At 42.6% G+C, this 21,436-nt stretch overlaps 1 protein-coding gene across 4 annotated transcripts in view; it reads right to left on the bottom strand.

Annotated features, from left to right (window-relative positions):
- The window catches only part of ABI3BP (ABI family member 3 binding protein), a 266,245-nt gene extending 245,483 nt beyond the window's left edge, over positions 1-20,762 (bottom strand). For all 4 annotated transcript variants that reach the window (XM_066348013.1, XM_066348014.1, XM_066348015.1 and 1 more), the window contains exon 1: positions 20,608-20,762. In XM_066348013.1, the coding sequence (XP_066204110.1) occupies positions 20,608-20,686 (79 nt within the window). In that variant the 5' untranslated portion in view covers positions 20,687-20,762. The remainder of the gene's footprint in view (positions 1-20,607) is intronic.
- Between the last annotated feature and the right edge of the window lie 674 nt (positions 20,763-21,436).

Here is a 21,436-nt window from a genome sequence, read left to right as displayed (position 1 = left end):
GAGGTAGCGGAACAACCAACGTATAAATAAAAAGACAGATTTAACTAGAGTAAGTTGTTTTATAAAGATTTATTCTGCCAAACTTAGCAAAAATCCTACATAAAATACTTGGTAAGTAATTATCATCATATGCTTTAACTTGCTGTAACTCTGCTTTATAAATTTTATAAAGTAAAGTACTTCCCTACTTTATAAATCACCATTATGTGGAACCAGTGGGCGGTTAGAAAATTTTACTACTAACAGAGATACAAAAGTGGGCGGTAGGTATAAAAAGGTTGACTACCCCTGCACTAACCCCTATTGCTATTTTCCAACATTTATCTTTCCAATTCATAATGAAAGTACAGGTTACAGTCAACCTCAATGGGAGAAGATCTTCTAATTCTAGTAAAAATGAGAGTAATTAGGGAATCATTCTGTGACAACAAGATTAGTCGGGTATTTGAAGAGGACAATCGAGGACAGGAAGGGAGGGGCTGTTCTTCAGATTATCCGATACCTTGTCCTAAACTTCCTGGCTAGAGACGGCTCTAACTCCGTTCGGGAAAGTGAAAGGAGAAGCAAACTGTCCTGCATCCCCTGCCAGCATATCTGTAGCAGGTCTGAATTCCAGAGTTCTCGCCAGCGTGACTTTGGCAGCCACCCCAAGCCCTCTCTTTCAATGACAGAATCTTCTGCTCTGAGAGAAGGGAAGCCTGTTCAGTCCTGCACGCCCACAAATGCGCATACAGTGGACTCTCAGCAGCGCCCTCGGAAAACCAGAGTATTTTCTGATCTGCTAACAGAATGGGAAAATCAAAGGATGGCATTTAAAGAGAAAGGAAACCTGGAACTCTACTTTGTAACTGGTGGGAAGCAGAGTAACCTCCAAGCTATGTCCTAACAAGGGTTTGTTCTCCTCCGCGAGAGGAGAGACCTTTAGTTGCGCTGGAGACATGACAGAATATGTTTCAGATTATAAACCATCCTACATGCTCACAAAAAATTTTTTTTTCCATTTTTCCAAAGCCGGAAACGGGGAGCCAGTCAGACAGACTCCCGCATGCGCCCGACCGGGATCCACCCGGCACGCCCACCAGGGGGCGATGCTCTGCCCACCAGGGGGCGATGCTCTGCCCCTCCGGGGCATCGCTCTGTCGCATCCAGAGCCACTCTAGCACCTGAGGCAGAGGCCACAGAGCCATCCTCAGTGCCCGGGCCATCTTTGCTCCAATGGAGCCTCGCTGCGGGAGGGGAAGAGAGAGACAGAGAGGAAGGAGAGGGGGAGGGGTGGAGAAGTAGATGGGCGCTTCTCCTGTGTGCCCTGGCTGGGAATCGAACCAGGGACTCCCGCACGCCAGGCCGACGCTCTACCGCTGAGCCAACCGGCCAGGGCCTCACAAATTTTTCTTAACATAAAATAGAAATAAGATGAGCTGGAGTGTATATAGCAACATGTACAACTAAAGGAACCGTTTCCAAAGGCATTTCAAATGACTTGGACCTTCTGAATAGGGAAATTCATTGAATGTCTGTTTAAATTTGATAATTTGCATTGACTGAGATCATTGGCTGCTTTTTTAATTTATTTTTTAATGTGTTACATGAATTCATTTTTTTTCATGTATCTATCACTTAAAGCTAGTGCATGACTATACAATGGAATAGCTTAACTCCTGCAAATTTTTGTTGAAGAATTAAGACACGAGCGGTTTTATCTAAAAGAAAATTACTTTTATGTAACCAAGTAGTTTTAAATACAACTAATTTCAAACTCCTTGAAGGCAGGCAATGTCTTACTTATCTTTGTAGTCCTAATATAATAATTTTTAAAATTGTTAATTGAATGACAGAACAAACAAATATGAGTCCAGTCCTGAAAAATATGATTTGCCATAGCTTCTCAGATCTGGCTTCTCAGATTTTGTAAAACTAGAGATTAGCAGTTGTAACACCAAAAACAAATGTTAATCTCAATTATAAATATATCTTTACTTCATATAGCTTAAGAAGAAATTCTCAAAATATTTTCAAATCATGTTTTAAAATCCTGGAACAAAGTAGCAAATAAATAAATAAATAAATAAATAAATAAATATTACCTTTAAATTTATATTAAAACTTAAATAGCAAAATAACTTACTTGCAACTTCTAAAAATTTTACTATGTAGTCATAAAAAGATTTGTCAAGCACTTATACAAATTTTCAAAAACTCCAGCTATATTGGAATCGCCCGAGGAATTTTTAAAACTCCCCCACCTCAGATGAATAAATTCATAACTGAGACCAGTACTGATACTTTTGAAAGTTTCATTTATTCTAACGTTCAGAGAGGGTTATAAATCTTGGGATAGATGTTATAGTATCTGTACTCACAACTAAACCTATTTTTAAAGAAAACATTGAATTGCTGGACAGGTGAGGCTTGAATTAAACCTCAATTTTCTCTAAAATTAATTTCCAACCTTACAGAAGTTGCTTGGAGTGGGTGGATTCAGTCTGGTTTTATTATGTGTGGCCTTTCGATATATAGATCATGACTAGAGGATGCTCACGGACATTCTAAAGGAGCTACACATCTTGTCTCCTTTCAGACCTCCATGGGGAACGGAAGGGGGCGCTTGCTGTACCAAGAGGACCTAAGATCCTCAGACTGGCTTCAAGGCCCCCAATTTTTATCAAAATCACTGGGAGTACACAAGTCAGGGTTTTGTTAGATTGGGGAAACCTAAAACACACTCAGAATCTTGCTGTGGAAGGTTTTTGGTGGGAAGCCCAAGCTAACATTATAAACAGCACAGTAAGTCCTGATTCAACCTGTCTGTCCACAGAACTTTTCACAAAGTAGCCCAAGACCTTGAAGTTTACTACCCTTCTTATTATGTACCTCCTAGTCCTTCGGACCATCCCAACACAAGAGGAGACTGTAGGCTTGAGGTAAAGAACCCGAAGGATATTCTAGTATTAAGCTTCTGGGCGTCATGTTAAGAATATATTCTGTGTATAACCTAAATCTTGTGTTTTGATTCCTAGAGCCTATGGAAGAATTGTTTTATTGACAATAAAAAGGATATAAAAAAAGCTCTTTTAACTTTTTGAGCTATCTCCATCACACTCACTAATGAAAGTATACTTTCTTCCTCCAAACACAAATTTAATTTGACCTTATAGCAACTCACAAACGTTTTGGAAGCACATCCTTATGGGAACTGTACCATCAACTTCGTAGGTGCTAATTGCTTCATATTTATAAACTTTGTTAAAGAAAACTTTCACTTTGTCTTTTATTTTCTCTTTCTATTTGAGAGATGGTGGTATCTGATTCTTACAAAGAAAGACAGAGTTTCTTTTTGGAAGAAATTAACTTTGCATATTTCTCTACATGGGATATCTTTTTCCATACGTGATGTACCAGAGAGGAAATCAGCAGAGAGATCTAGACATTGACTGATTTTTATTTTTATTAAATTTATTGGGGTGACATTAGTTAAGAAGATTATATAGGTTTTGGGTGTACAATTCTATGATACATCATCTGTATGCTGCATTGCATGCTCACCACCCAAAGTCAAATCTTCTGTCACCATATATTTAACCCCTTTTAGCCTTTTACTACCCCCACGACTTTTTCTCTGGTAACCACCATATTGTTGTCTGTGTCTACAAGTTCTTGTTTACTTGTTTTCCTTGTTTGTTCATTTGTTGCTTTCAGTTTTATATGCCACAAATGAGTGAAATCATGTGGTTCTTAACTTTTTTGTCTTACTTATTTTGCTTAACAAAATACTGTCAAGATCCGTCCATGTTGTCACAAATGGCCATATTTCATCTCTTCTTATGGCTCAGTAGTATTCTATATATGTTCCATGTCTTCTCTGTCCAATCCTCTATCAGAGGACACTGGTTATTTCCATGTCTTGACCACTCTGAGTAATGCTGCAATGAACATAGGGGTGTGTATATCTTTGTGAATAAATGAATGTTATCAAATTCTTTGGGTAGATACCTGGAAGAGAAATAGCTGGGTCATATGGTAACTCTATTCTTTATTTTTTGAGGAGCCTCCATACTGGCTTACAAAGTGGTTATACCAGTTTACATTTTTACCAGTGGTGAATGAGGGTTCCTTTTTTCCCACAACCTCTGCAACACTTATTACCTGTCTTGTTGATCATAGCCATCCTAACAGGTGTAAGGTAGTATCTCATTGTAGTTTTGATCTGCATTTTCCTAGTAGCTAGTGGAGTTGAACATCTTTTCATATATCTATTAGCATTTGTATGCCTTTTTGAGAAAATTGACTGTTCGAGTCCTCTCCCCATTTTTTAATTGGAATGTTGCTTGTTTGATGTTGAGTTATATGAGCTCTTTATACATTTTGGATATTAACCTTTTATTGGGGCTATTGTTTGCAAATGTCTTCTCCCATTTGGTTGGTTGCCTTTTCGTTTTGTTGGTGGTTTCTTTGCTGTGCAGAAGCATTTTAGTTTGATATAGTCCCATTAATTTATTTTTTCCTTTACTTCCCTTCCTTTTGGGATTATATTCATAAAATTCACTCTAAGACCAAGATACATAAGCATAGTACCTATGTTTTCTTCTATGTAATTTCTTTTTCAGACCTTATATTATGTTTTTGACCCATTTTGAATTAATGTTGGTACATGGGGATACACTATAGTCTAGCTTCAATCTTTTGCATGTGACTTTCCAATTTTTCCAACACCATTTATTAAAGAGGCTTTCTTTTCTCCACTGTATGTTTTTGGTTCCTTTGTTAAAAATTATTTGCCCATATAAATGTAAGTTTCTTTCTTTTTTTTTATTTATTTTATTTAGAAAATTAACTTTAACAGGGTGACTTTGATAAGAGTACACAGGTTTCGGGTAAACATTTCTATAGCATTTGAACTGTTGACTATGTTGTATACCCATCACCCAAAGTCAAATCATTTTCTATCACCTTATACAGTGTGTCCATAAAGTCATGGTACGCTTTTGACCGGTCACATGAAAGCAACAAAAGATGATAGAAATGTTAAATCTGCACCAAATAAAAGGAAAACCCTCCCAGTTTCTGTAGGATGATGTGGCAGCATGTGCGCATGTGCAGATGATGATGTAACACCATGTATATAGTGGAGCAGCCCACGGCCATGCCAGTCGAGATGTGGATGGTACAGAGGAAAGTTCAGTGTGTTCTGTGGCTCACTAAATTCAAATCCGTGACCAAAGTGCAACGTGAATATCTGCGCATTTATAACAAAGAGCCACCACATAGGAATAACATTACTCGGTGGGATAAGCAGTTGAAGGAAACCAGCAGTTTGGTGGAGAAACCCCGTTCTGGTAGGCCATCAGTCAGTGACAAGTCTGTAGAGGCTATACGGGATAGCTACCTAAGGAGCCCTAAAAAATCTGTGCATGAACCCACATCGAACTGCACTGAATAGGTATGAAACTGGGAGAGCTTTCCTTTTATTTGGTGCAGATTTCACATTTCTATCTTTTTTTCTTGCTTTCCTGTGACCGGTCAAAAGTGCACCATGACACTGTTTTTGTCCCTCTTTACATCCTTCCTCCAACCCGATCATCTATCCCTTTTCCCTTTGTCCCCTTGTCCCCCTCCCCCTGGTAACCAGTTTACTTTTGTGGGTTTATTTCTAGACTCTTTATTCTTTGAATGGATCCTTTCATACAGAAAATAAGATCCAAATTAGGTGCTTTTTACCTTGAATCTTTGCACTGTTAAGATGTTTATCTCAATTCTCAGGGATTTCCTAGAATAAACTCCAACCACGTAGGGCAGGGGTCCCCAAACTACAGCCCGCGGGCTGCATGCGGCCCCCTGAGGCCATTTATCCGGCCCCCGGCCGCACTTCCAGAAGGGGCACCTCTTTCATTGGTGGTCAGTGAGAGCATCCGCATCCTGTACTCCTGGAGTACTATATGTGGCGGTGCGGCAAAATGCTGCGTCGCTCACGTACAGTACTACTTCCAGTGATGCGGGACGCATGCGGAAGCTTCGGAAGCACGTCTTATCACTTGTTACGGCTAGCAGTGACAAATATGGAACCAGACATTTACCACCTCATTAGCCAAAAGCAGGCCCATAGTTCCCATTGAAATACTGGTCAGTTTGTTGATTTAAATTTACTTGTTATTTATTTTAAATATTGTATTTTTTCTGTTTTGTTTTTTTACTTTAAAATAAGATATGTGCAGTGTGCATAGAGATTTGTTCATAGTTTTTTTATAGTCCGGCCCTCCAATGGTCTGAGGGACAGTGAACTGGCCCCCTGTGTAAAAAGTTTGGGGACCCCTGATGTAGGGGGTCAAATTGACTGTTTCTTACTGGGCATCTGCCACTAAAAGGTCTATTCAATGGGAAGTGGATAGGGTATTAATGTTTCAGCCAACGTATTCTCTGAAATCTATTTATAGTTCCACTATATCGCTTTCTATCCATGTGACTTCCAGCAGCCATTGCCCATTTTGTTATGGGTAGACCCTAAAGTAACCCCTCATAATCCCCTCCTCCTGCATCTACTTTCTCTGTAATCACCTTGTGTGACAGGACCTGTGAATTTCTTGTAACCAACAGAGTATGGCAAAAGACTTGGCCTATCATGTCCATGCTTGAGCTATATGAGATTATAATTTCCATCTTGCCTGTAGACTCATCTGGACTTGTACACTCTGATGAAGCAAGTACCATAGTAGAGAGGCCCATGTGACAAAGAACTTAGGTGACCTCTGGTCAATGGCTGGTGCAGAAATAAGGCCCTCAAACTAACAACTGTCAATGAACTGAATTGTATCAACAACCATAAGACTTGGGAGTGGAGCCTTTCCCAGTCAAGCCTTCAAATGAGACCCCAGTCCTGGCTAATGCCTTTGCTATAGACTTGTGAGAGACCGTCAGGGAAAAGACCTGCTAAGCCAGACTCAGACTGTTATCCCCAGAATCTCTGAAATAATAACTGTGTTGTTGTAAGCTGCTAAATTTATAGTAATTTTTTTTTTTTTTTCATTTTTCTGAAGCTGGAAACAGGGAGAGACAGTCAGACAGACTCCCGCATGCGCCCGACCGGGATCCACCCGGCACGCCCACCATGGGGCGACGCTCTGCCCACCAGGGGGCGATGCTCTGCCCATCCTGGGTGTCGCCATGTTGCGACCAGAGCCACTCTAGCGCCTGAGGCAGAGGCCACAGAGCCATCCCCAAGCGCCCGGGCCATCTTTTGCTCCAATGGAGCCTTGGCTGCGGGAGGGGAAGAGAGAGACAGAGAGGAAAGCGCGGCGGAGAAGCAAATGGGTGCTTCTCCTGTGTGCCCTGGCCGGGAATCGAACCCGGGTCCTCCGCACGCTAGGCCGACGCTCTACCACTGAGCCAACCGGCCAGGGCCTATAGTAATTTATTATGCAGCAATAGATAACATACTCCTTAGGCTTATTGCCTCATCTGTAAAATGGAGATAATAATAATATATATTTGGTAGGCATAAGAATAAAGTGAAGTAATTTATATAAACATTTACCATCAAACATCATGCGTGATATATAATAATATGGTTAATTATTATCTCTTTTTTTTTTTTAGGTGAGAGGAGGGAAGATAGTTAGGCAGACTCCCATACATACCCCAACTGGTATCCACCCAGCAACCCCATCCAGGACCAATGCTTGAATACCAAACTATTTTTAGCACCTGAGCCTATGGTGCTCCAATGGAGTTATCCTCAGTGCCCAGGACCATGGCTCATACCAATTGAGCCACTGACTGCAGGAGGGAAGAGAGAAAGAAGGGGGAGAGGGAAGGGGGAAGCAGATGGTTGCTTCTCCTGTGTGCCTTGTCCTGGAACTGAACTTGAGACATCTAGGGCCTATTATCATATTCTTTAAACATTATTTTAACAGGATATACTATGCATTTAAACCTTTTCTTAAGCATATCTTCTTTAGGTGATACCATTTATTTTTACTATTTTTTTAGACTTTTATTTATTCATTTTAGAGAGGAGCTAGAGAGCAAGAGATAGAGAAAGGGGGGGGGGGGAAGCAGCAGGAAGCATCAACTCCCATATGTGCCTTGACCAGGCAAGCCCAGGGTTTCAAACCAGTGACCTCAGCATTCCAGGTTGACACTTTATCCACTGCACCATCAGAGGTCAGGCCCTAGTTTTACATTTTTACTTTACTATTCTAGTAATCTCTCACATTAGATTATCCTATTTATTTTTTAATTTTACAGTTATTCTTAGATCACTTTTATTAAGTTAATCTACTTACTTTCCATATTCTTTAGTTTATACCTACTTTTATAAATGACAATCAGGAAACAGGCAAGAGGGAAGTCATTCTGAGAATGGTGACCCAGACAGAATGGTTGGTCACATCTCCTGAATGGTCCTCCCTCATTTTTGTTTTAGACACAATGTCAACTGCCATTGACCTCCAAAAACATTTTAACTATCTTTTCATTAATACAGTAAACAAGTAACTGTATAATTAAACAGGGCAACCTTGTTTTTAAACCTTCAGTTCTAAACATGATAGTCTTAGTACCAAAACAAATTTTACTTGATCAATTTTTACATTCTTTTTTTTAATAAATAAATTTTTATTAATTTTAATGGGGTGACATCAATAAATCAGGGTACATATATTCAAAGAAAACATGTCTAGGTTATATTGTCATTCAATTCTGTTGCATACCCATCACCCAAAGTCAGATTGTCCTCTGTCATCTTCTATCTAGTTTTCTTTGTGCCCCTCCCCCTCCCCCTCCCCCTCCCCTTTCTTAATTTTTACATTCTTAATACAAGTTTTTTTTATTACATGGACAGGATCTTAGTGTTACCTAGTAGATACTCAATAAATAGCGCCTGAATAGGCAAACAAATCAATAAAACTGCCAAGAAACTTTAAGATGCTAAAATGATTCTCTATGGTTTTCAAACTTGTTTTCTTTTAAGACTAAAACCATTTTTTTCTGGTATACTCTTTAATATCATCCTACCAATACATAAATATATATTACTTAAATAATAGCAGAACCTCGCCTAGTAGGTTTATTTTTACTCTTCACTGTTTTTTTCTCCACTACAACCTCCCTGCCCTAAAATGAAAGAAATACTCTCTATCCCCTCACAAGAATCAGTCACCCTTTGAAGAAATGGACTGGGTCCTTGGAGCGATACATTGTCAAAGTGAGGTTGGGAGGGCTTTGTGGAGAGTGAGAGCCAGACCCCAGCTGAGTGGTTGGAAAAGTTTACAGAGCAAGTGTTAGGAGCCCTTCTCTCCAAAGATAGACTTCTATTGCCTCTTTGTAATCAATCTTGGTGAGCCAGGGTAGATTGAGACAAGGAAGACAAAGTTGTATCCTAAGTGGACTTCTTAGTCTTGGCTTCCCCTCTGAGTACTTTAACACCTACTGAACTCTGGCCCCAGGCTGTTGTCAGGGTCTGGCCCTATGTTTAATCCCTTTTTGAAAGGCCTTTCACCTCTTAGCCATTCTGCTTTGCTGCAAAATGAATGTGTCTTCTAGGCCTCTACTTGGGTGCCATATTCTCTTATAATTCTTGGTTCTCTGTGACAGTTGAGTTTTTCCATTCATTCTGGAAGCTATTTGTACTCCCCCCCAGATAAGGCAATTATGATGTCACTTTATTGTAATCATGCCTTTGCCTCCCTGTCTCTTCCATTAACTGGTCAGGTCCCTGAAGATGGTCCTGAGCTGTCTTCCCAGCCTCTGTTGCTCTGCATATACACAGACTAAAATTTGTTACTTGAACAAATTAACATATCTTTACATACAGCAGGAAACTGCTACTACATAGAAATTAAGGGTATAGTCATTTGCCACTTACCGGCTGTGTGACTTAGAGCAAATCACTTAAACAACTCTGAGGCACACAATTTTATGCTCTATAATATAAGAATAGTAAAACACCCGCTTCATAGGAAAGTGTTGGTCAAATAAGTTTGTAAATGTGATATATATGTTTGCTCGCTTGTGACTTATATTGGGTGTGGGGGACAGGCTATAAGCAGGCCAGGTCGTTGTAGCCTGGGGTTTGGTTTTGGGACTAAGCTTTTCCCCACACCCTTGAATGATCGTATTATCTGGGTGGTGCACTCTCATGAGGAATCCAATTATGCCTTGGATGGGTGACTTTGTATCGGAGACTTCCTTGTTTGTATATTGGATTAAGGGATTTTGGTTTTCTACACTATAAAGTGGGACAGACCGGGAGCTTGGACACACAGTTCCTGCTATCACAATTGCAGGGGCTTCCCTGATCCCTTGCCCTTCATGGGAAGAGCTGGTTTTCTGCTTTTCCCTTGTCTTCTTTTGTGGTTTGCCTGTCTTGGTGAGACACCAATAAATAGGATGGCCCCCCGTCCTCTGACTCCGCCATTTCTTTATCGTCTGCCCGAATCCAATGGGAACCTGCATGTGAATGGCCACGATGGCGGCTCCTGGCCTTACAACTGGCGTAGTTTCCGGCAGGATTCAGAGATTGGTATGGAGCCACCACCCTTGATGGGTGGGATAGAGTACTGGTTGCTGCTCTGGCTCCCCATGGCTGTCCTTTTAGGGGCCATGGGCTACATGTTTTTTACTCAAGAGGAAACTGCCCGAGGTCAAAAGCTTCAGTATGAATTGAAAATAGAACGGCAGAAAAGGCTGGAATTGGAGCGAGCACTGGAGAAGGAATTACGGGTTCGCGAGTTGCAGTTTACCCTGGAAGTTGAACGTGTTCACCAGCAGTTGTTGGAGAAACAACTGCGGATTCAAGAGCTCGAGTCTCGCTTCTGGCCAAAAGCCAGCAGCCACAGGAGCCTAAACGGTCACCAAAGGAGCAGCAGCATCCGTGCCGGTGGATTGGCTTTGAGTCAGTGGGAGAAGGCGCTTGCGACTCCTCTTCTGAGGATGAGAAGGCTCAGGCTGAAGCTGCCATACGCACACTGAGAGCCCGACCAGTTGTCGCCAAGAAGGTAAAAACCCAGCAACAAAGAGTCCCTCAGGGGCAGCCACAGCCTCCAGCCCAGGTAATGGAACACTCTGTGGTCCGGCCCTATACCCAGGCAGAGCTGATGGAGTTGGGGGCACAATTTAGGCAGAAACCTACTGAATCCCTGGTAGCCTGGTTACTACGATTATGGGATATAGGGGTGGATGGCATCATGCTCTCCGGAACAGAGATGGAGAAATTGGCCGCCATTACCACACACTCTTCCTTGAGGCAGCGTCTTCAGAACTGCCATGGCAACCCAGGAGACCATACCCTATTAGAATGGGTGATGGCTGCCATTCGTATGGTCTGGCAGAATGCTGGAGAACTGCCGGGGGCAATGAGTCGGTGGCAGTGCTACAGTGAGTTAGTAAAGGTCCTTCGAGAACTAGGTATGAAGAATGCTGTTTTCAACCCTGGATCTCGTGGGCCAGACGAGGAAGTGTTTACGGCCAAAATGAGGGAATTTGTCCTTGCTAGCGCCCCGTCAGCCCTTTTTGGGTCACTTGTGGCTATCCTGGGCCCCTATGTGGGGCAGCCCATCAATGCAGTTACACAGATGGTAGCAGATTTGGGAGAGCTGGAGGCCGCTCGGGATCATAAAGCAGTGAGGGCTGCTGCCTATGTTTCCCCCCCAACTAACAAGGGAAACGGGCTTGTAAAGGTTACCCGAACACAGATGTGGGTAGACTTGATTGCGGCTGGAGCAGATAAGGGGAAATTGGATGGCCAGTCTAATAAAATTCTTTTGGAGCTTTGGCGGCAGCTTAAACCAGAACAGAAGTTCCAGCCACTGAGACGAAAGGCCCCAGCAGCTACCAATAAAACGTTTGGTGCGCGCACAGCTCGGTTACAAGATTATATGATAGAGACGGCTGAGGGAGAGGGGAACTCCCAAGACCCACTGTACCAGTTTGAATAGGAAAAAGGCCGAGGGACCCGTCTAACGGGGATGGGCGGGGACCGGAGGCCACATGTGGAACTGGCTATCCACTGGTCCCCTTCCAATGTACAACAGGTGTTGGCCTTGGTGGATACAGGTGCAGAATGTTCCCTTCTCTATGGAAACCCAGAGCGGTTTGCTGGGACCCCAGTGGCCATTGACGGTTATGGGGGCCAAACTGTTCAAGTGAAGCCAATAACTATTCCATTGGGGATAGGGAGACTGCCTCCTAAGCCATATAAGGTGTATGTATCTCCTATTCCTGAATATATTTTGGGGGTAGATGTCTTGCAAGGACTGTGGTTGGAAACTACAGCTGGGGAGTTCCGGCTGCGGATCAGGGTTGTGAAGGCAGTATTGCGGGGACACACATCACATTCCCCTTTGCAATTACCCGTCCCTCGGTGTGTGACTAACACCAAGCAGTACCGCCTGCCAGGTGGTTGTGAAGAAGTCACAGGGACAATCCTTGAACTAGAAAAGGTGGGGATCATCCGGCCAGCACACAGTCCTTACAACTCCCCAGTATGGCCTGTGCGCAAAGCAGATGGAACCTGGAGAATGACAGTAGATTACAGGGAACTTAATAAAGTTGTTCCCCCTTTGCACACTGCTGTTCCTTCAATAGCTAACATGATGGATCGGCTAAGCCATGAGTTGGGGACATACCACTTTGTGGCAGACTTGGCCAATGCTTTTTTCTCTATTGATATAGCCGCAGAGAGTCAAGACCAATTTGCCTTCAGTTGGGAAGGGAGACAATGGACCTTTACAGTGTTACCCCAGGGCTATTTGCATAGCCCCACCTTGTGCCATGGGCTGGTGGCTGCTGAACTGGCTAAATGGAAACAGCCAGAGGTAGTCCGCATGTACCATTATATTGATGATATTATGCTAACTAGTGATTCTCTTTCAGAATTGGAGCAAGCAGTCCCTACCCTGCTATCCCATTTGAAAGCATGTGGCTGGGCAGTTAACGAGAACAAATTACAAGGACCTGGGTTATCTGTTAAATTCTTGGGAGTTGTCTGGTCGGGTAAGACAAAAGTTATCCCTGACGCAGTTATAGATAAGATTCAAGCCTACCCCGTGCCCACTACGGTAAAACAGTTACAGGAATTCTTAGGTTTGTTGGGGTATTGGCGAGCATTTATACCGCATTTGGCTCAGTTACTACGCCCCTTGTACAACCTTATTCGAAAGGGGGTTCGCTGGGATTGGACTGAGCAGGCGCAAGGTTCATTTGCAGCTGCTAAGAGAGCTGTCAAGGTGGCACAGGCCTTGAATGTGTTTGATCCTGCCAGGCCCTGTGAGCTGGATGTTCATGTAACCTCGGAGGGGTTTGGATGGGGCTTGTGGCAGCGGACAGAGCGCCTACGGCAACCTATTGGATTTTGGTCCCAATTGTGGAAAGGTGCTGAAGTTCGTTACTCATTGGTAGAGAAGCAGCTGGCAGCTGTGTATGCTGCCCTCCTGGCAACTGAGAGTATTACAACCACAACACCAGTTACAGTCAAAACAACATACCCTATAGCTGGATGGGTGAGAGATTGGGCAACTAAACCACGTAGTGGTATGGCCCAAATGTCTACCCTGGCCAAGTGGGGTGCCTATCTGCAACAACGCTGTGCTCTTAGCACCAGCCCATTGAGGGCAGAACTGCAGGAAGTCTTGGGTCCAGTCACCTATGCGACTTTAGAGTCAGGTGCAACTGGGGCTCAGGAGGCAGAACCTGAGGTCAGTCCCTACCAGGAGGGGCGGGTGCCCATCCCCGAAGATGCCTGGTATACTGATGGTTCCAGCAGGGGCCAACCTGCCAAATGGACGGCTATCGCCTTCCATCCGGCCACTGAGACTATTTGGATGGACACAGGTACAGGCCAAAGCAGCCAATGGGCAGAATTAAGAGCTGTTTGACTAGTTGCCCATAATGAACCTTCACCTCTGGTGATCTGTACTGACAGTTGGGCTGTCTATCGTGGACTGACCCTTTGGATTGCTACTTGGCACATTAACCAGTGGATGGTAATGCACCGTCCATTATGGGGTCAGGCCATGTGGCAGGACTTATGGGAAATAGGACACCAGAAGCAGGTGACAGTATATCATGTCACAGGGCATGCCCCTCTAGCCCATCCTGGGAATGATGAGGCAGATACGTTGGCAAGGGTGCGATGGTTGGAGACTGCCCCTGCAGGTGATGTGGCACAGTGGCTCCACCGGCGCCTGCTCCATGCAGGACAGAAAACTATGTGGGCTAAGGTTAAGGCTTGGAACTTGCCTGTGTCCTATGCAGAGGTACTTGCAGCCTGTGAGCAATGTGCAGTATGTTCCAAGGAACACCCTCGGAGACCACTGGTGTCACCTGGACAGATCCAGAGGGGTCATGTCCCACTGACACGATGGCAGATAGACATCATTGGACCCTTACCAAAGTCAGAAGGGTACCAGTATGCAGTCACTTGTGTAGATACTGCCACCGGGCTGCTTGCTGCTTACCCCGCTCGTAACCCTGACCAGAGGGCAGTCATACAGGCTCTGGACCGCCTGAGTGCTGCATACGGGCGACCGCTGGTCCTTGAAAGTGACAATGGTACCCACTTCACTGGTTCAACGGTGAGGCAATGGGCTCAAAAGCTGGGGGTGGACTGGAAGTACCATGTTCCCTACCACCCCCAGGCTGCTGGTATCATTGAGCGTTATAATGGACTCTTAAAGCAGGGACTGCGACAGGAGGGGGGCACCGGCTCTCTTACTGGATGGACACGCCGCTTATGGACAGTACTTCGGATTTTGAATGAGCGACCTCGACGGGGAAGCCCAGCTCCAGTAGAGGCCCTCCTGCATCGGACAGCTGCCCCTATTCAGTTGCAGATACGCACCAAGGACATTTTACTCAAGCCAGGTTTCGGACAGCAGGGCAACGTGCTCTTGCCTGCTCCAACAGCCCTTCTTAAAGGACAACGGCTTCAATGGACTTGGCCCTGGACTGTACAGGCCCCCCATCTGAGATGGGTGGCCTTGTTGGCACCATGGGGAAAGGGGTTAGAGGTGGACCTCCAGTTAACTCCTTGGGCAACCAGCACCTGGCCACCTAAGGTAGAAGTGTATTATCCCTTGAGTGCTCAAGGGGACAGCATTTTGAAGGGCACCTTTGTAATTTCTTTATGGCCAATAATGAGTTCCCCTATCTTACTACACATAGAACCAGCAGATGCTGGTGTATTGGCCAATAAGGTTTGGTATGCCCACTCAGGGCGGCCTCTGGTGCCAGCTACGGTGCTGTCTGCAGACAAAACTCTGGCCTGTATTCTGCCAGAGGGAAAAGATTTGCCTCTCTTGGTGCCACTGACAGCTCTCTCATTTCGCCCTTAGTTTTTGATCTGTTAATCCTATTGCTGTAGTTGGTACTATTTCTGTTTATGCAATGTATCCTACTCCTTGCACAGTGACCATCATGGAAGATGCCTGTGGTTTAGATTGTAAAGCGAGCAAAAGGGGTGGAATGTTGGTCAAATAAGTTTGTAAATGTGATATATATGTTTGCTCGCTTGTGACTTATATTGGGTGTGGGGGACAGGCTATAAGCAGGCCAGGTCGTTGTAGCCTGGGGTTTGGTTTTGGGACTAAGCTTTTCCCCACACCCTTGAATGATCGTATTATCTGGGTGGTGCACTCTCATGAGGAATCCAATTATGCCTTGGATGGGTGACTTTGTATCGGAGACTTCCTTGTTTGTATATTGGATTAAGGGATTTTGGTTTTCTACACTATAAAGTGGGACAGACCAGGAGCTTGGACACACAGTTCCTGCTATCACAATTGCAGGGGCTTCCCTGATCCCTTGCCCTTCATGGGAAGAGCTGGTTTTCTGCTTTTCCCTTGTCTTCTTTTGTGGTTTGCCTGTCTTGGTGAGACACCAATAAATAGGATGGCCCCCCGTCCTCTGACTCCGCCATTTCTTTATCGTCTGCCCGAATCCAATGGGAACCTGCATGTGAATGGCCACGATGGCGGCTCCTGGCCTTACAGAAAGCTTCGAGGATTTACATTTTCCATGTTAAAAATATTTAGCCCTAAATTACCACAACCATATGAGCTCAAAGAATGTTACCTATGATAAGTTATTATTATCCTTTCTCCCTATGTGCTTTGTACTTGGAGTCAGAGATTTCCACCTTGTCAGGTAAGGACCTGTGGCAAAGAGCCAGATGCCTCTCTCCTCTGCCACATGCCAAGAGTCACACCCAAGAGCCTCAAACCTTCGGGCCATCTGATTACACTTATATCTTCAATGTTCCTCTGTGGCTTTCCTTCTGTGTGCCTCAGGAGGACTGATAGAGTTGGCTACAAATAGCAGCCTTTGCCTTCTGGCTGATTCCACAGGATTTTCTGCAAAGAGGTGTGTCAAGCCCCTCCTGTCTCATTATGAGCTTTTGTTGGCTCCCTTCGCTATATGGTGTTCTCTGTGGTTTTCATTTTCGCCTATACTCCAGGGAGAAGAAGTCCTATGGTGCCAAGAATAAAGATTCTGAGAAGCAGCTGGAAGACAGGGGATTTCAAAGGTATAAAACAGTGTGGTAATTCTTCTCTAAGGCTTGTGTGTTATAGTTTTTTTTTCTCCTCCTGAAAAACAAGTTCAAGAGGATCTCTCCTAGAAGCTCCATGAAGCCTTTCCAATCCCCAGGGGAAAGCAAACCCTAAGGCAAAGGTGCAGATATCCTTAGAAAATCTGCACCTCTTTTCTTAGAGAAAAGTTTGAACTAGACGATCACTGTTGACAATGGTCAGGCTGGAATGTGTAGAGGCCTTCTCTCATTGTGCAGCAACACTTACTCCCTTGCCCCACCTGCCTGCCAAGAACTTGTCACCACATTTTCTACACTCCAATAGATTTATTTATCTGACAATTTGGACACAAACTCACACACATCATTTGGTATTCATATTTTTTCAATATTGACCCATTTTTCTGTGAGCCAATAAATATTTATTGAATGAATACTTGTTATATGTCAGATGCTTTATTAAAAGCTTTGTAACTCTTTTCTGATTTAATTCTGTAATACTATGAGATTATTAACATTATTCCCATTTTGCAGATGAGAAAACTGAAACTTAGCAAAGGTCAACGATTTGCCAAAGAATATAGTCATTAAGAAGTAGAGAGGAGAAGTCTATTAATAATAGTCTCTAACATTAAGCTTTTAAAAAGCAGCAGGACCTTTTTAATTTATTTCTTATAAGAACATATGTGGCTAAATATGCAAATAGGTATAAGACATACAATAAGTGATTTCTTATAAAATGTTATTTTCTGGTAAATAACCAACTACATATTATATATTTCAAATAGAACATAATTTATTTTTGTTATTAATAATAATGGGGTGGGCCCTGGCCAGTTGGCTCAGCAGTAGAGCATCGGCCTGGCGTGCGGGGGACCCGGGTTCGATTCCCAGCCAGGGCACATAGGAGAAGCACCCATTTGCTTCTCCACCCCCCCTCCTTCCTCTCTGTCTCTCTCTTCCCCTCCCGCAGCCAGGGCTCCATTGGAGCAAAGATGGCCCAGGCGCTGGGGATGGCTCCTTGGCCGCTGGCCCAGGTGCTAGAGTGGCTCTGGTCGTGACAGAGCGACGCCCCGGAGGGGCAGAGCATCGCCCCCTGGTGGGCAGAGCGTTGCCCCTGGTGGGCGTGCCGGGTGGATCCCGGTCGGGCGCATGCGGGAGTCTGTCTGACTATCTCTCCCCATTTCCAGCTTCAGAAAAATACAATAATAATAATAATAATAATAATAATGGGGTGACATTAATAAATCAGGGTACATATGTTCAAAGAAAACAAATAGAACATAATTTTAAGTCAGAAGCCCAGGACCCAGTTCTGGTTCTGCCATCAATGTGGGAAAGTGACTAAACCTCCCTGTCCCTGGTCATCTTCGTTTGTAAAATCCATGGTTACGCTAGGTCAGTAGTTACTAAATGTTGGCCTGTGATGAAGTTTCTTAGTCTGTGGTTATAGGAGAAAGACAAGAACAATGGATATATTTGTATAAATGTAGTTATTTTTAAAAATCTATTAAAGTGGTTTGTTTTTATGAACAATGGGTATTTTTCCCCATTTGTCATCTTCTTTCATTGATTGATTTTTTTTTTTTTTTTTTTTTTACAGAGAGAGAGACAGGAACATACATCTGTTCCTGTATGTGCCCTGACCAGGGATCAAACTGGTAACCTCTGCACCTCAGGATGATGTTCCAACTAACTGAGCTATCCAAGCAGGACTCCCACTTCACATAGTTATATGGCAAAATTCAAGTATGCTCTCAGTAATAAGACTCTGATATTAAACATACGTATGTATTTTAACTGGTTCGTAAACCCAAAGGTCTGGGAACTACTAGACTAGGCGATCACTAGTGTCCTTTCTACCTCCAAAATTTTACCCTTTTCTTAAATCACAAATGATATCTAACTGACTCTAAAGTAGAAAGGAAGAAGAAAAAGGTGTTATCCCTTTCCTTTTCTTGTTTAGTTCAGCATTTCCCCAAATGTGTTCTGTTGAAAGATAGCTCCTGGCAAGAAATTAACAGCTATTCCACTAGAAAAGCATTTTCTTAGTCAAATGAGTTTGGGAAACAATAGGTTAAAAAAATCTGGACAGGTTTCTTAACTAAGAAGTTTTCAGAACCTGTAAAATTCTCATCTTGATTGTGACTCTCCAAAAGCAGACAAAGAAGTTCATCCCAGGTTATTGGTGGAGATCAGATGCCCACCCCAACTCCCTTTTGGGGACAGTACACCTATTCCTGAAATACAGTTTGAAAAAGATAACTTCAGCAAAAAAAAAAAAAAATAGTTCCTCGGTAGCTTTCATAATAAAAATATACTGCTCACAAAAATTAGGTTATTTTTCAAAATGAATATGAAGTGATAAAATATCCCCTAATTTTTGTGAGCAGTACATTTGTATATAGCATTACAGATGAGACATCCATTTATTTTATAATATTACCAAAACTATGGGTATTTTCAAAAGTTATGAGAGAAGTCTGGATAAAAAATACTTCAGGTTAAAGTATAATCAATGAACTACACAAAAGTTTTGTGGCTTTTTTGACAATTTTTTTTTTACCATAACAAATAAAGGAAAATTGTGTTAAGAGATTGGTATTTAGTGATGAGAACATGATAATAAAGCACTTAGAATTTGTAGAAGTCTCCAGTAACAAAATTTTGGTTATCATCCCTGTACAGCAAATATAAGGTTAAGTAAAACCAAGGTAAAAATTTAGCCTGAGAAAACCCCTAGATTCCTCTCAAATGGTGTGTCCCCATTAAACATTTCAGCAGCAGGAAAAATTAATTCTGAATGTCTGCGGCTCATAATTGATTTATGAAAACACTTTTACTGTGATCAAAGAACAAAATTCTTGACAGAAGATAAAAATCTAATAGTGTGTACTTGATTTGATTTTTCTTTGCCTAATTATCCAATCAGAGTTGAGAAGATTTGCTTTGCCCTTTTTCTTGCTTTTTACATGATCCTGTAAAATATCAACCGGCCAAACTCTTCAGCCCTTCACAAACTCTAGATTCAACTTTCACTTAACACACGGAGGAACAGTTTTCACGTGGGACTAGGTGATCTTGGAGCAAACAATCCCCAGAGAGGACCTGAGGGAAGACACTTGGGAGATTCCAACACTAACAACCTTTCTTTCTGACTCTAGACACACCAGGTTTCTGACGAGCCTGTGGCTCTGCATTACCTCCAATATTTTCCATTGTAACTGTATGGTAAGTTTCAGCCTGTTTTTCATAATCCTGCTGACGACAGCAGTCTGCAACCATAAAAAGCCTTCACAGACCTGGAGTTGGCTTAGAAAAGTGCCTTCGCAAAGGAGCAACAACAACAAAAAAAAGTACATGTAACATTTACGTTCAAAGAAAGGAGAGAGAAAAACTCTTGTTTTAGTGCTGATGGGCTCAAGAGATTGTTTTTAGGGTCTAAATTTTGAAATTTTCATTTTTTTTTTCTGCTGACATTTGTAAACAAAATACCGACACTAAAATGAGAGCACTTCAGCCAGGAAAGTGGGGAGTGTTCTGTCCAGCAGATCAAACCCTTGTCCGGACTCCACTGGGGAGAAGTGTCTATGAATTAGCACGTGATCCGATGTGCCATGCCTAGAAACCTTCCACCTCCACTTCACTGGTATGCATGAGGTTTTCACCAAAGATTCAAGGCTTTGTAATCAGCTTCTTTAAAACCTTTAGATAATACTGGTATAGTCTCTGGGAAGGAGGATAAAAATACCAAACTACTCTTTCGAACAGACTACAATACCCCTCTATACAATTTGACTCAATATACAAATACTGAGTTTGAAATTATACCATTCAAGCTTCTGTGAACATCTGCTAAGCTTAATAAGTTGGTTTGCATTTTTACAATAAAGATATCTAATTGAAAAGTAAATAGCAAAGGGGGGGTGAATAAAAGTTTAAGCAACTCCTGCATACATTTGATCTTTGACTCTCTATCATATAACTCTATTCCCCCCATCTGGTAAAGCAGATCACATTTAGCATCAACATTGAAAAACGAGTATCTCTTAAAAATTACTTTTAAAACACAAAATATCAGAGCTACTTGCCTTTTGGCAATTTCTGTGCATTTCCCAGGGCTAGAGCAATACTTCCACAGAGAAGTAGATACCTCAAGCTGGAGAGCATGTTGCATTGGCCACCTCACACGGGGACTGATGCTGGTGGGTGTCCCGCAACCCTGGAGCTGCATTTAAGTGGACTGTCTCCCAGTGACAGAGGCGGGCGGCTGCACTTAGCTGTGCCGTGGGCTTACTCACAGGGGGTGGAGACAGAATGACATCACACCCTTTCTCACACACACCAAAAAAAAAAGAAAGAAAAGAAAAAAGCACAACAGCAAAAACGTATCATAACATTTCCCATTTCCTGTTAGGTTGTAATTGTCTCTTCTCTCGGTAATATAAAAATTGAAATTATGGTCAATCTGTATTTGTGAAACAAAAAGTATTTAGGCATTTTTAAAACATTGGTTGAGGTATTTTTAAAAATCCAGAAAAGGCATACTTAAAACCACTAGAACATTAAAGATATAAAATAAAACCTTATTAGAAAAAAAACTGTTTTTAATTATCTTATTTAAAAACAGCCATCCATTTTTTTTTAAATGAAAGTAAACTTATAAAAATACACTTTGAACCATTTTGAAGTTCCAATATTGTGAGAAGCATTTAGGAGTAAGTACTTGGCTACACAGCTATTCATTGTAAAGATACACACACACACACACACACACACACACACACACAGATATACATACAGATAGTCCAGAGATGTAGATGTAGGGATATAATGAATTCACTGTCACTGATTATCCACAGCTTTGGGCCATGTTCTATAATAGTATCTTTTTTTTTTTCAGACAGGGAGAGAGAGAGA

This window comes from Saccopteryx leptura, chromosome 8 (assembly GCF_036850995.1).
Source record: "Saccopteryx leptura isolate mSacLep1 chromosome 8, mSacLep1_pri_phased_curated, whole genome shotgun sequence".
Classification (NCBI taxonomy): domain Eukaryota; kingdom Metazoa; phylum Chordata; class Mammalia; order Chiroptera; family Emballonuridae; genus Saccopteryx; species Saccopteryx leptura.
This window is presented reverse-complemented; position numbering and strand designations above follow the sequence as displayed.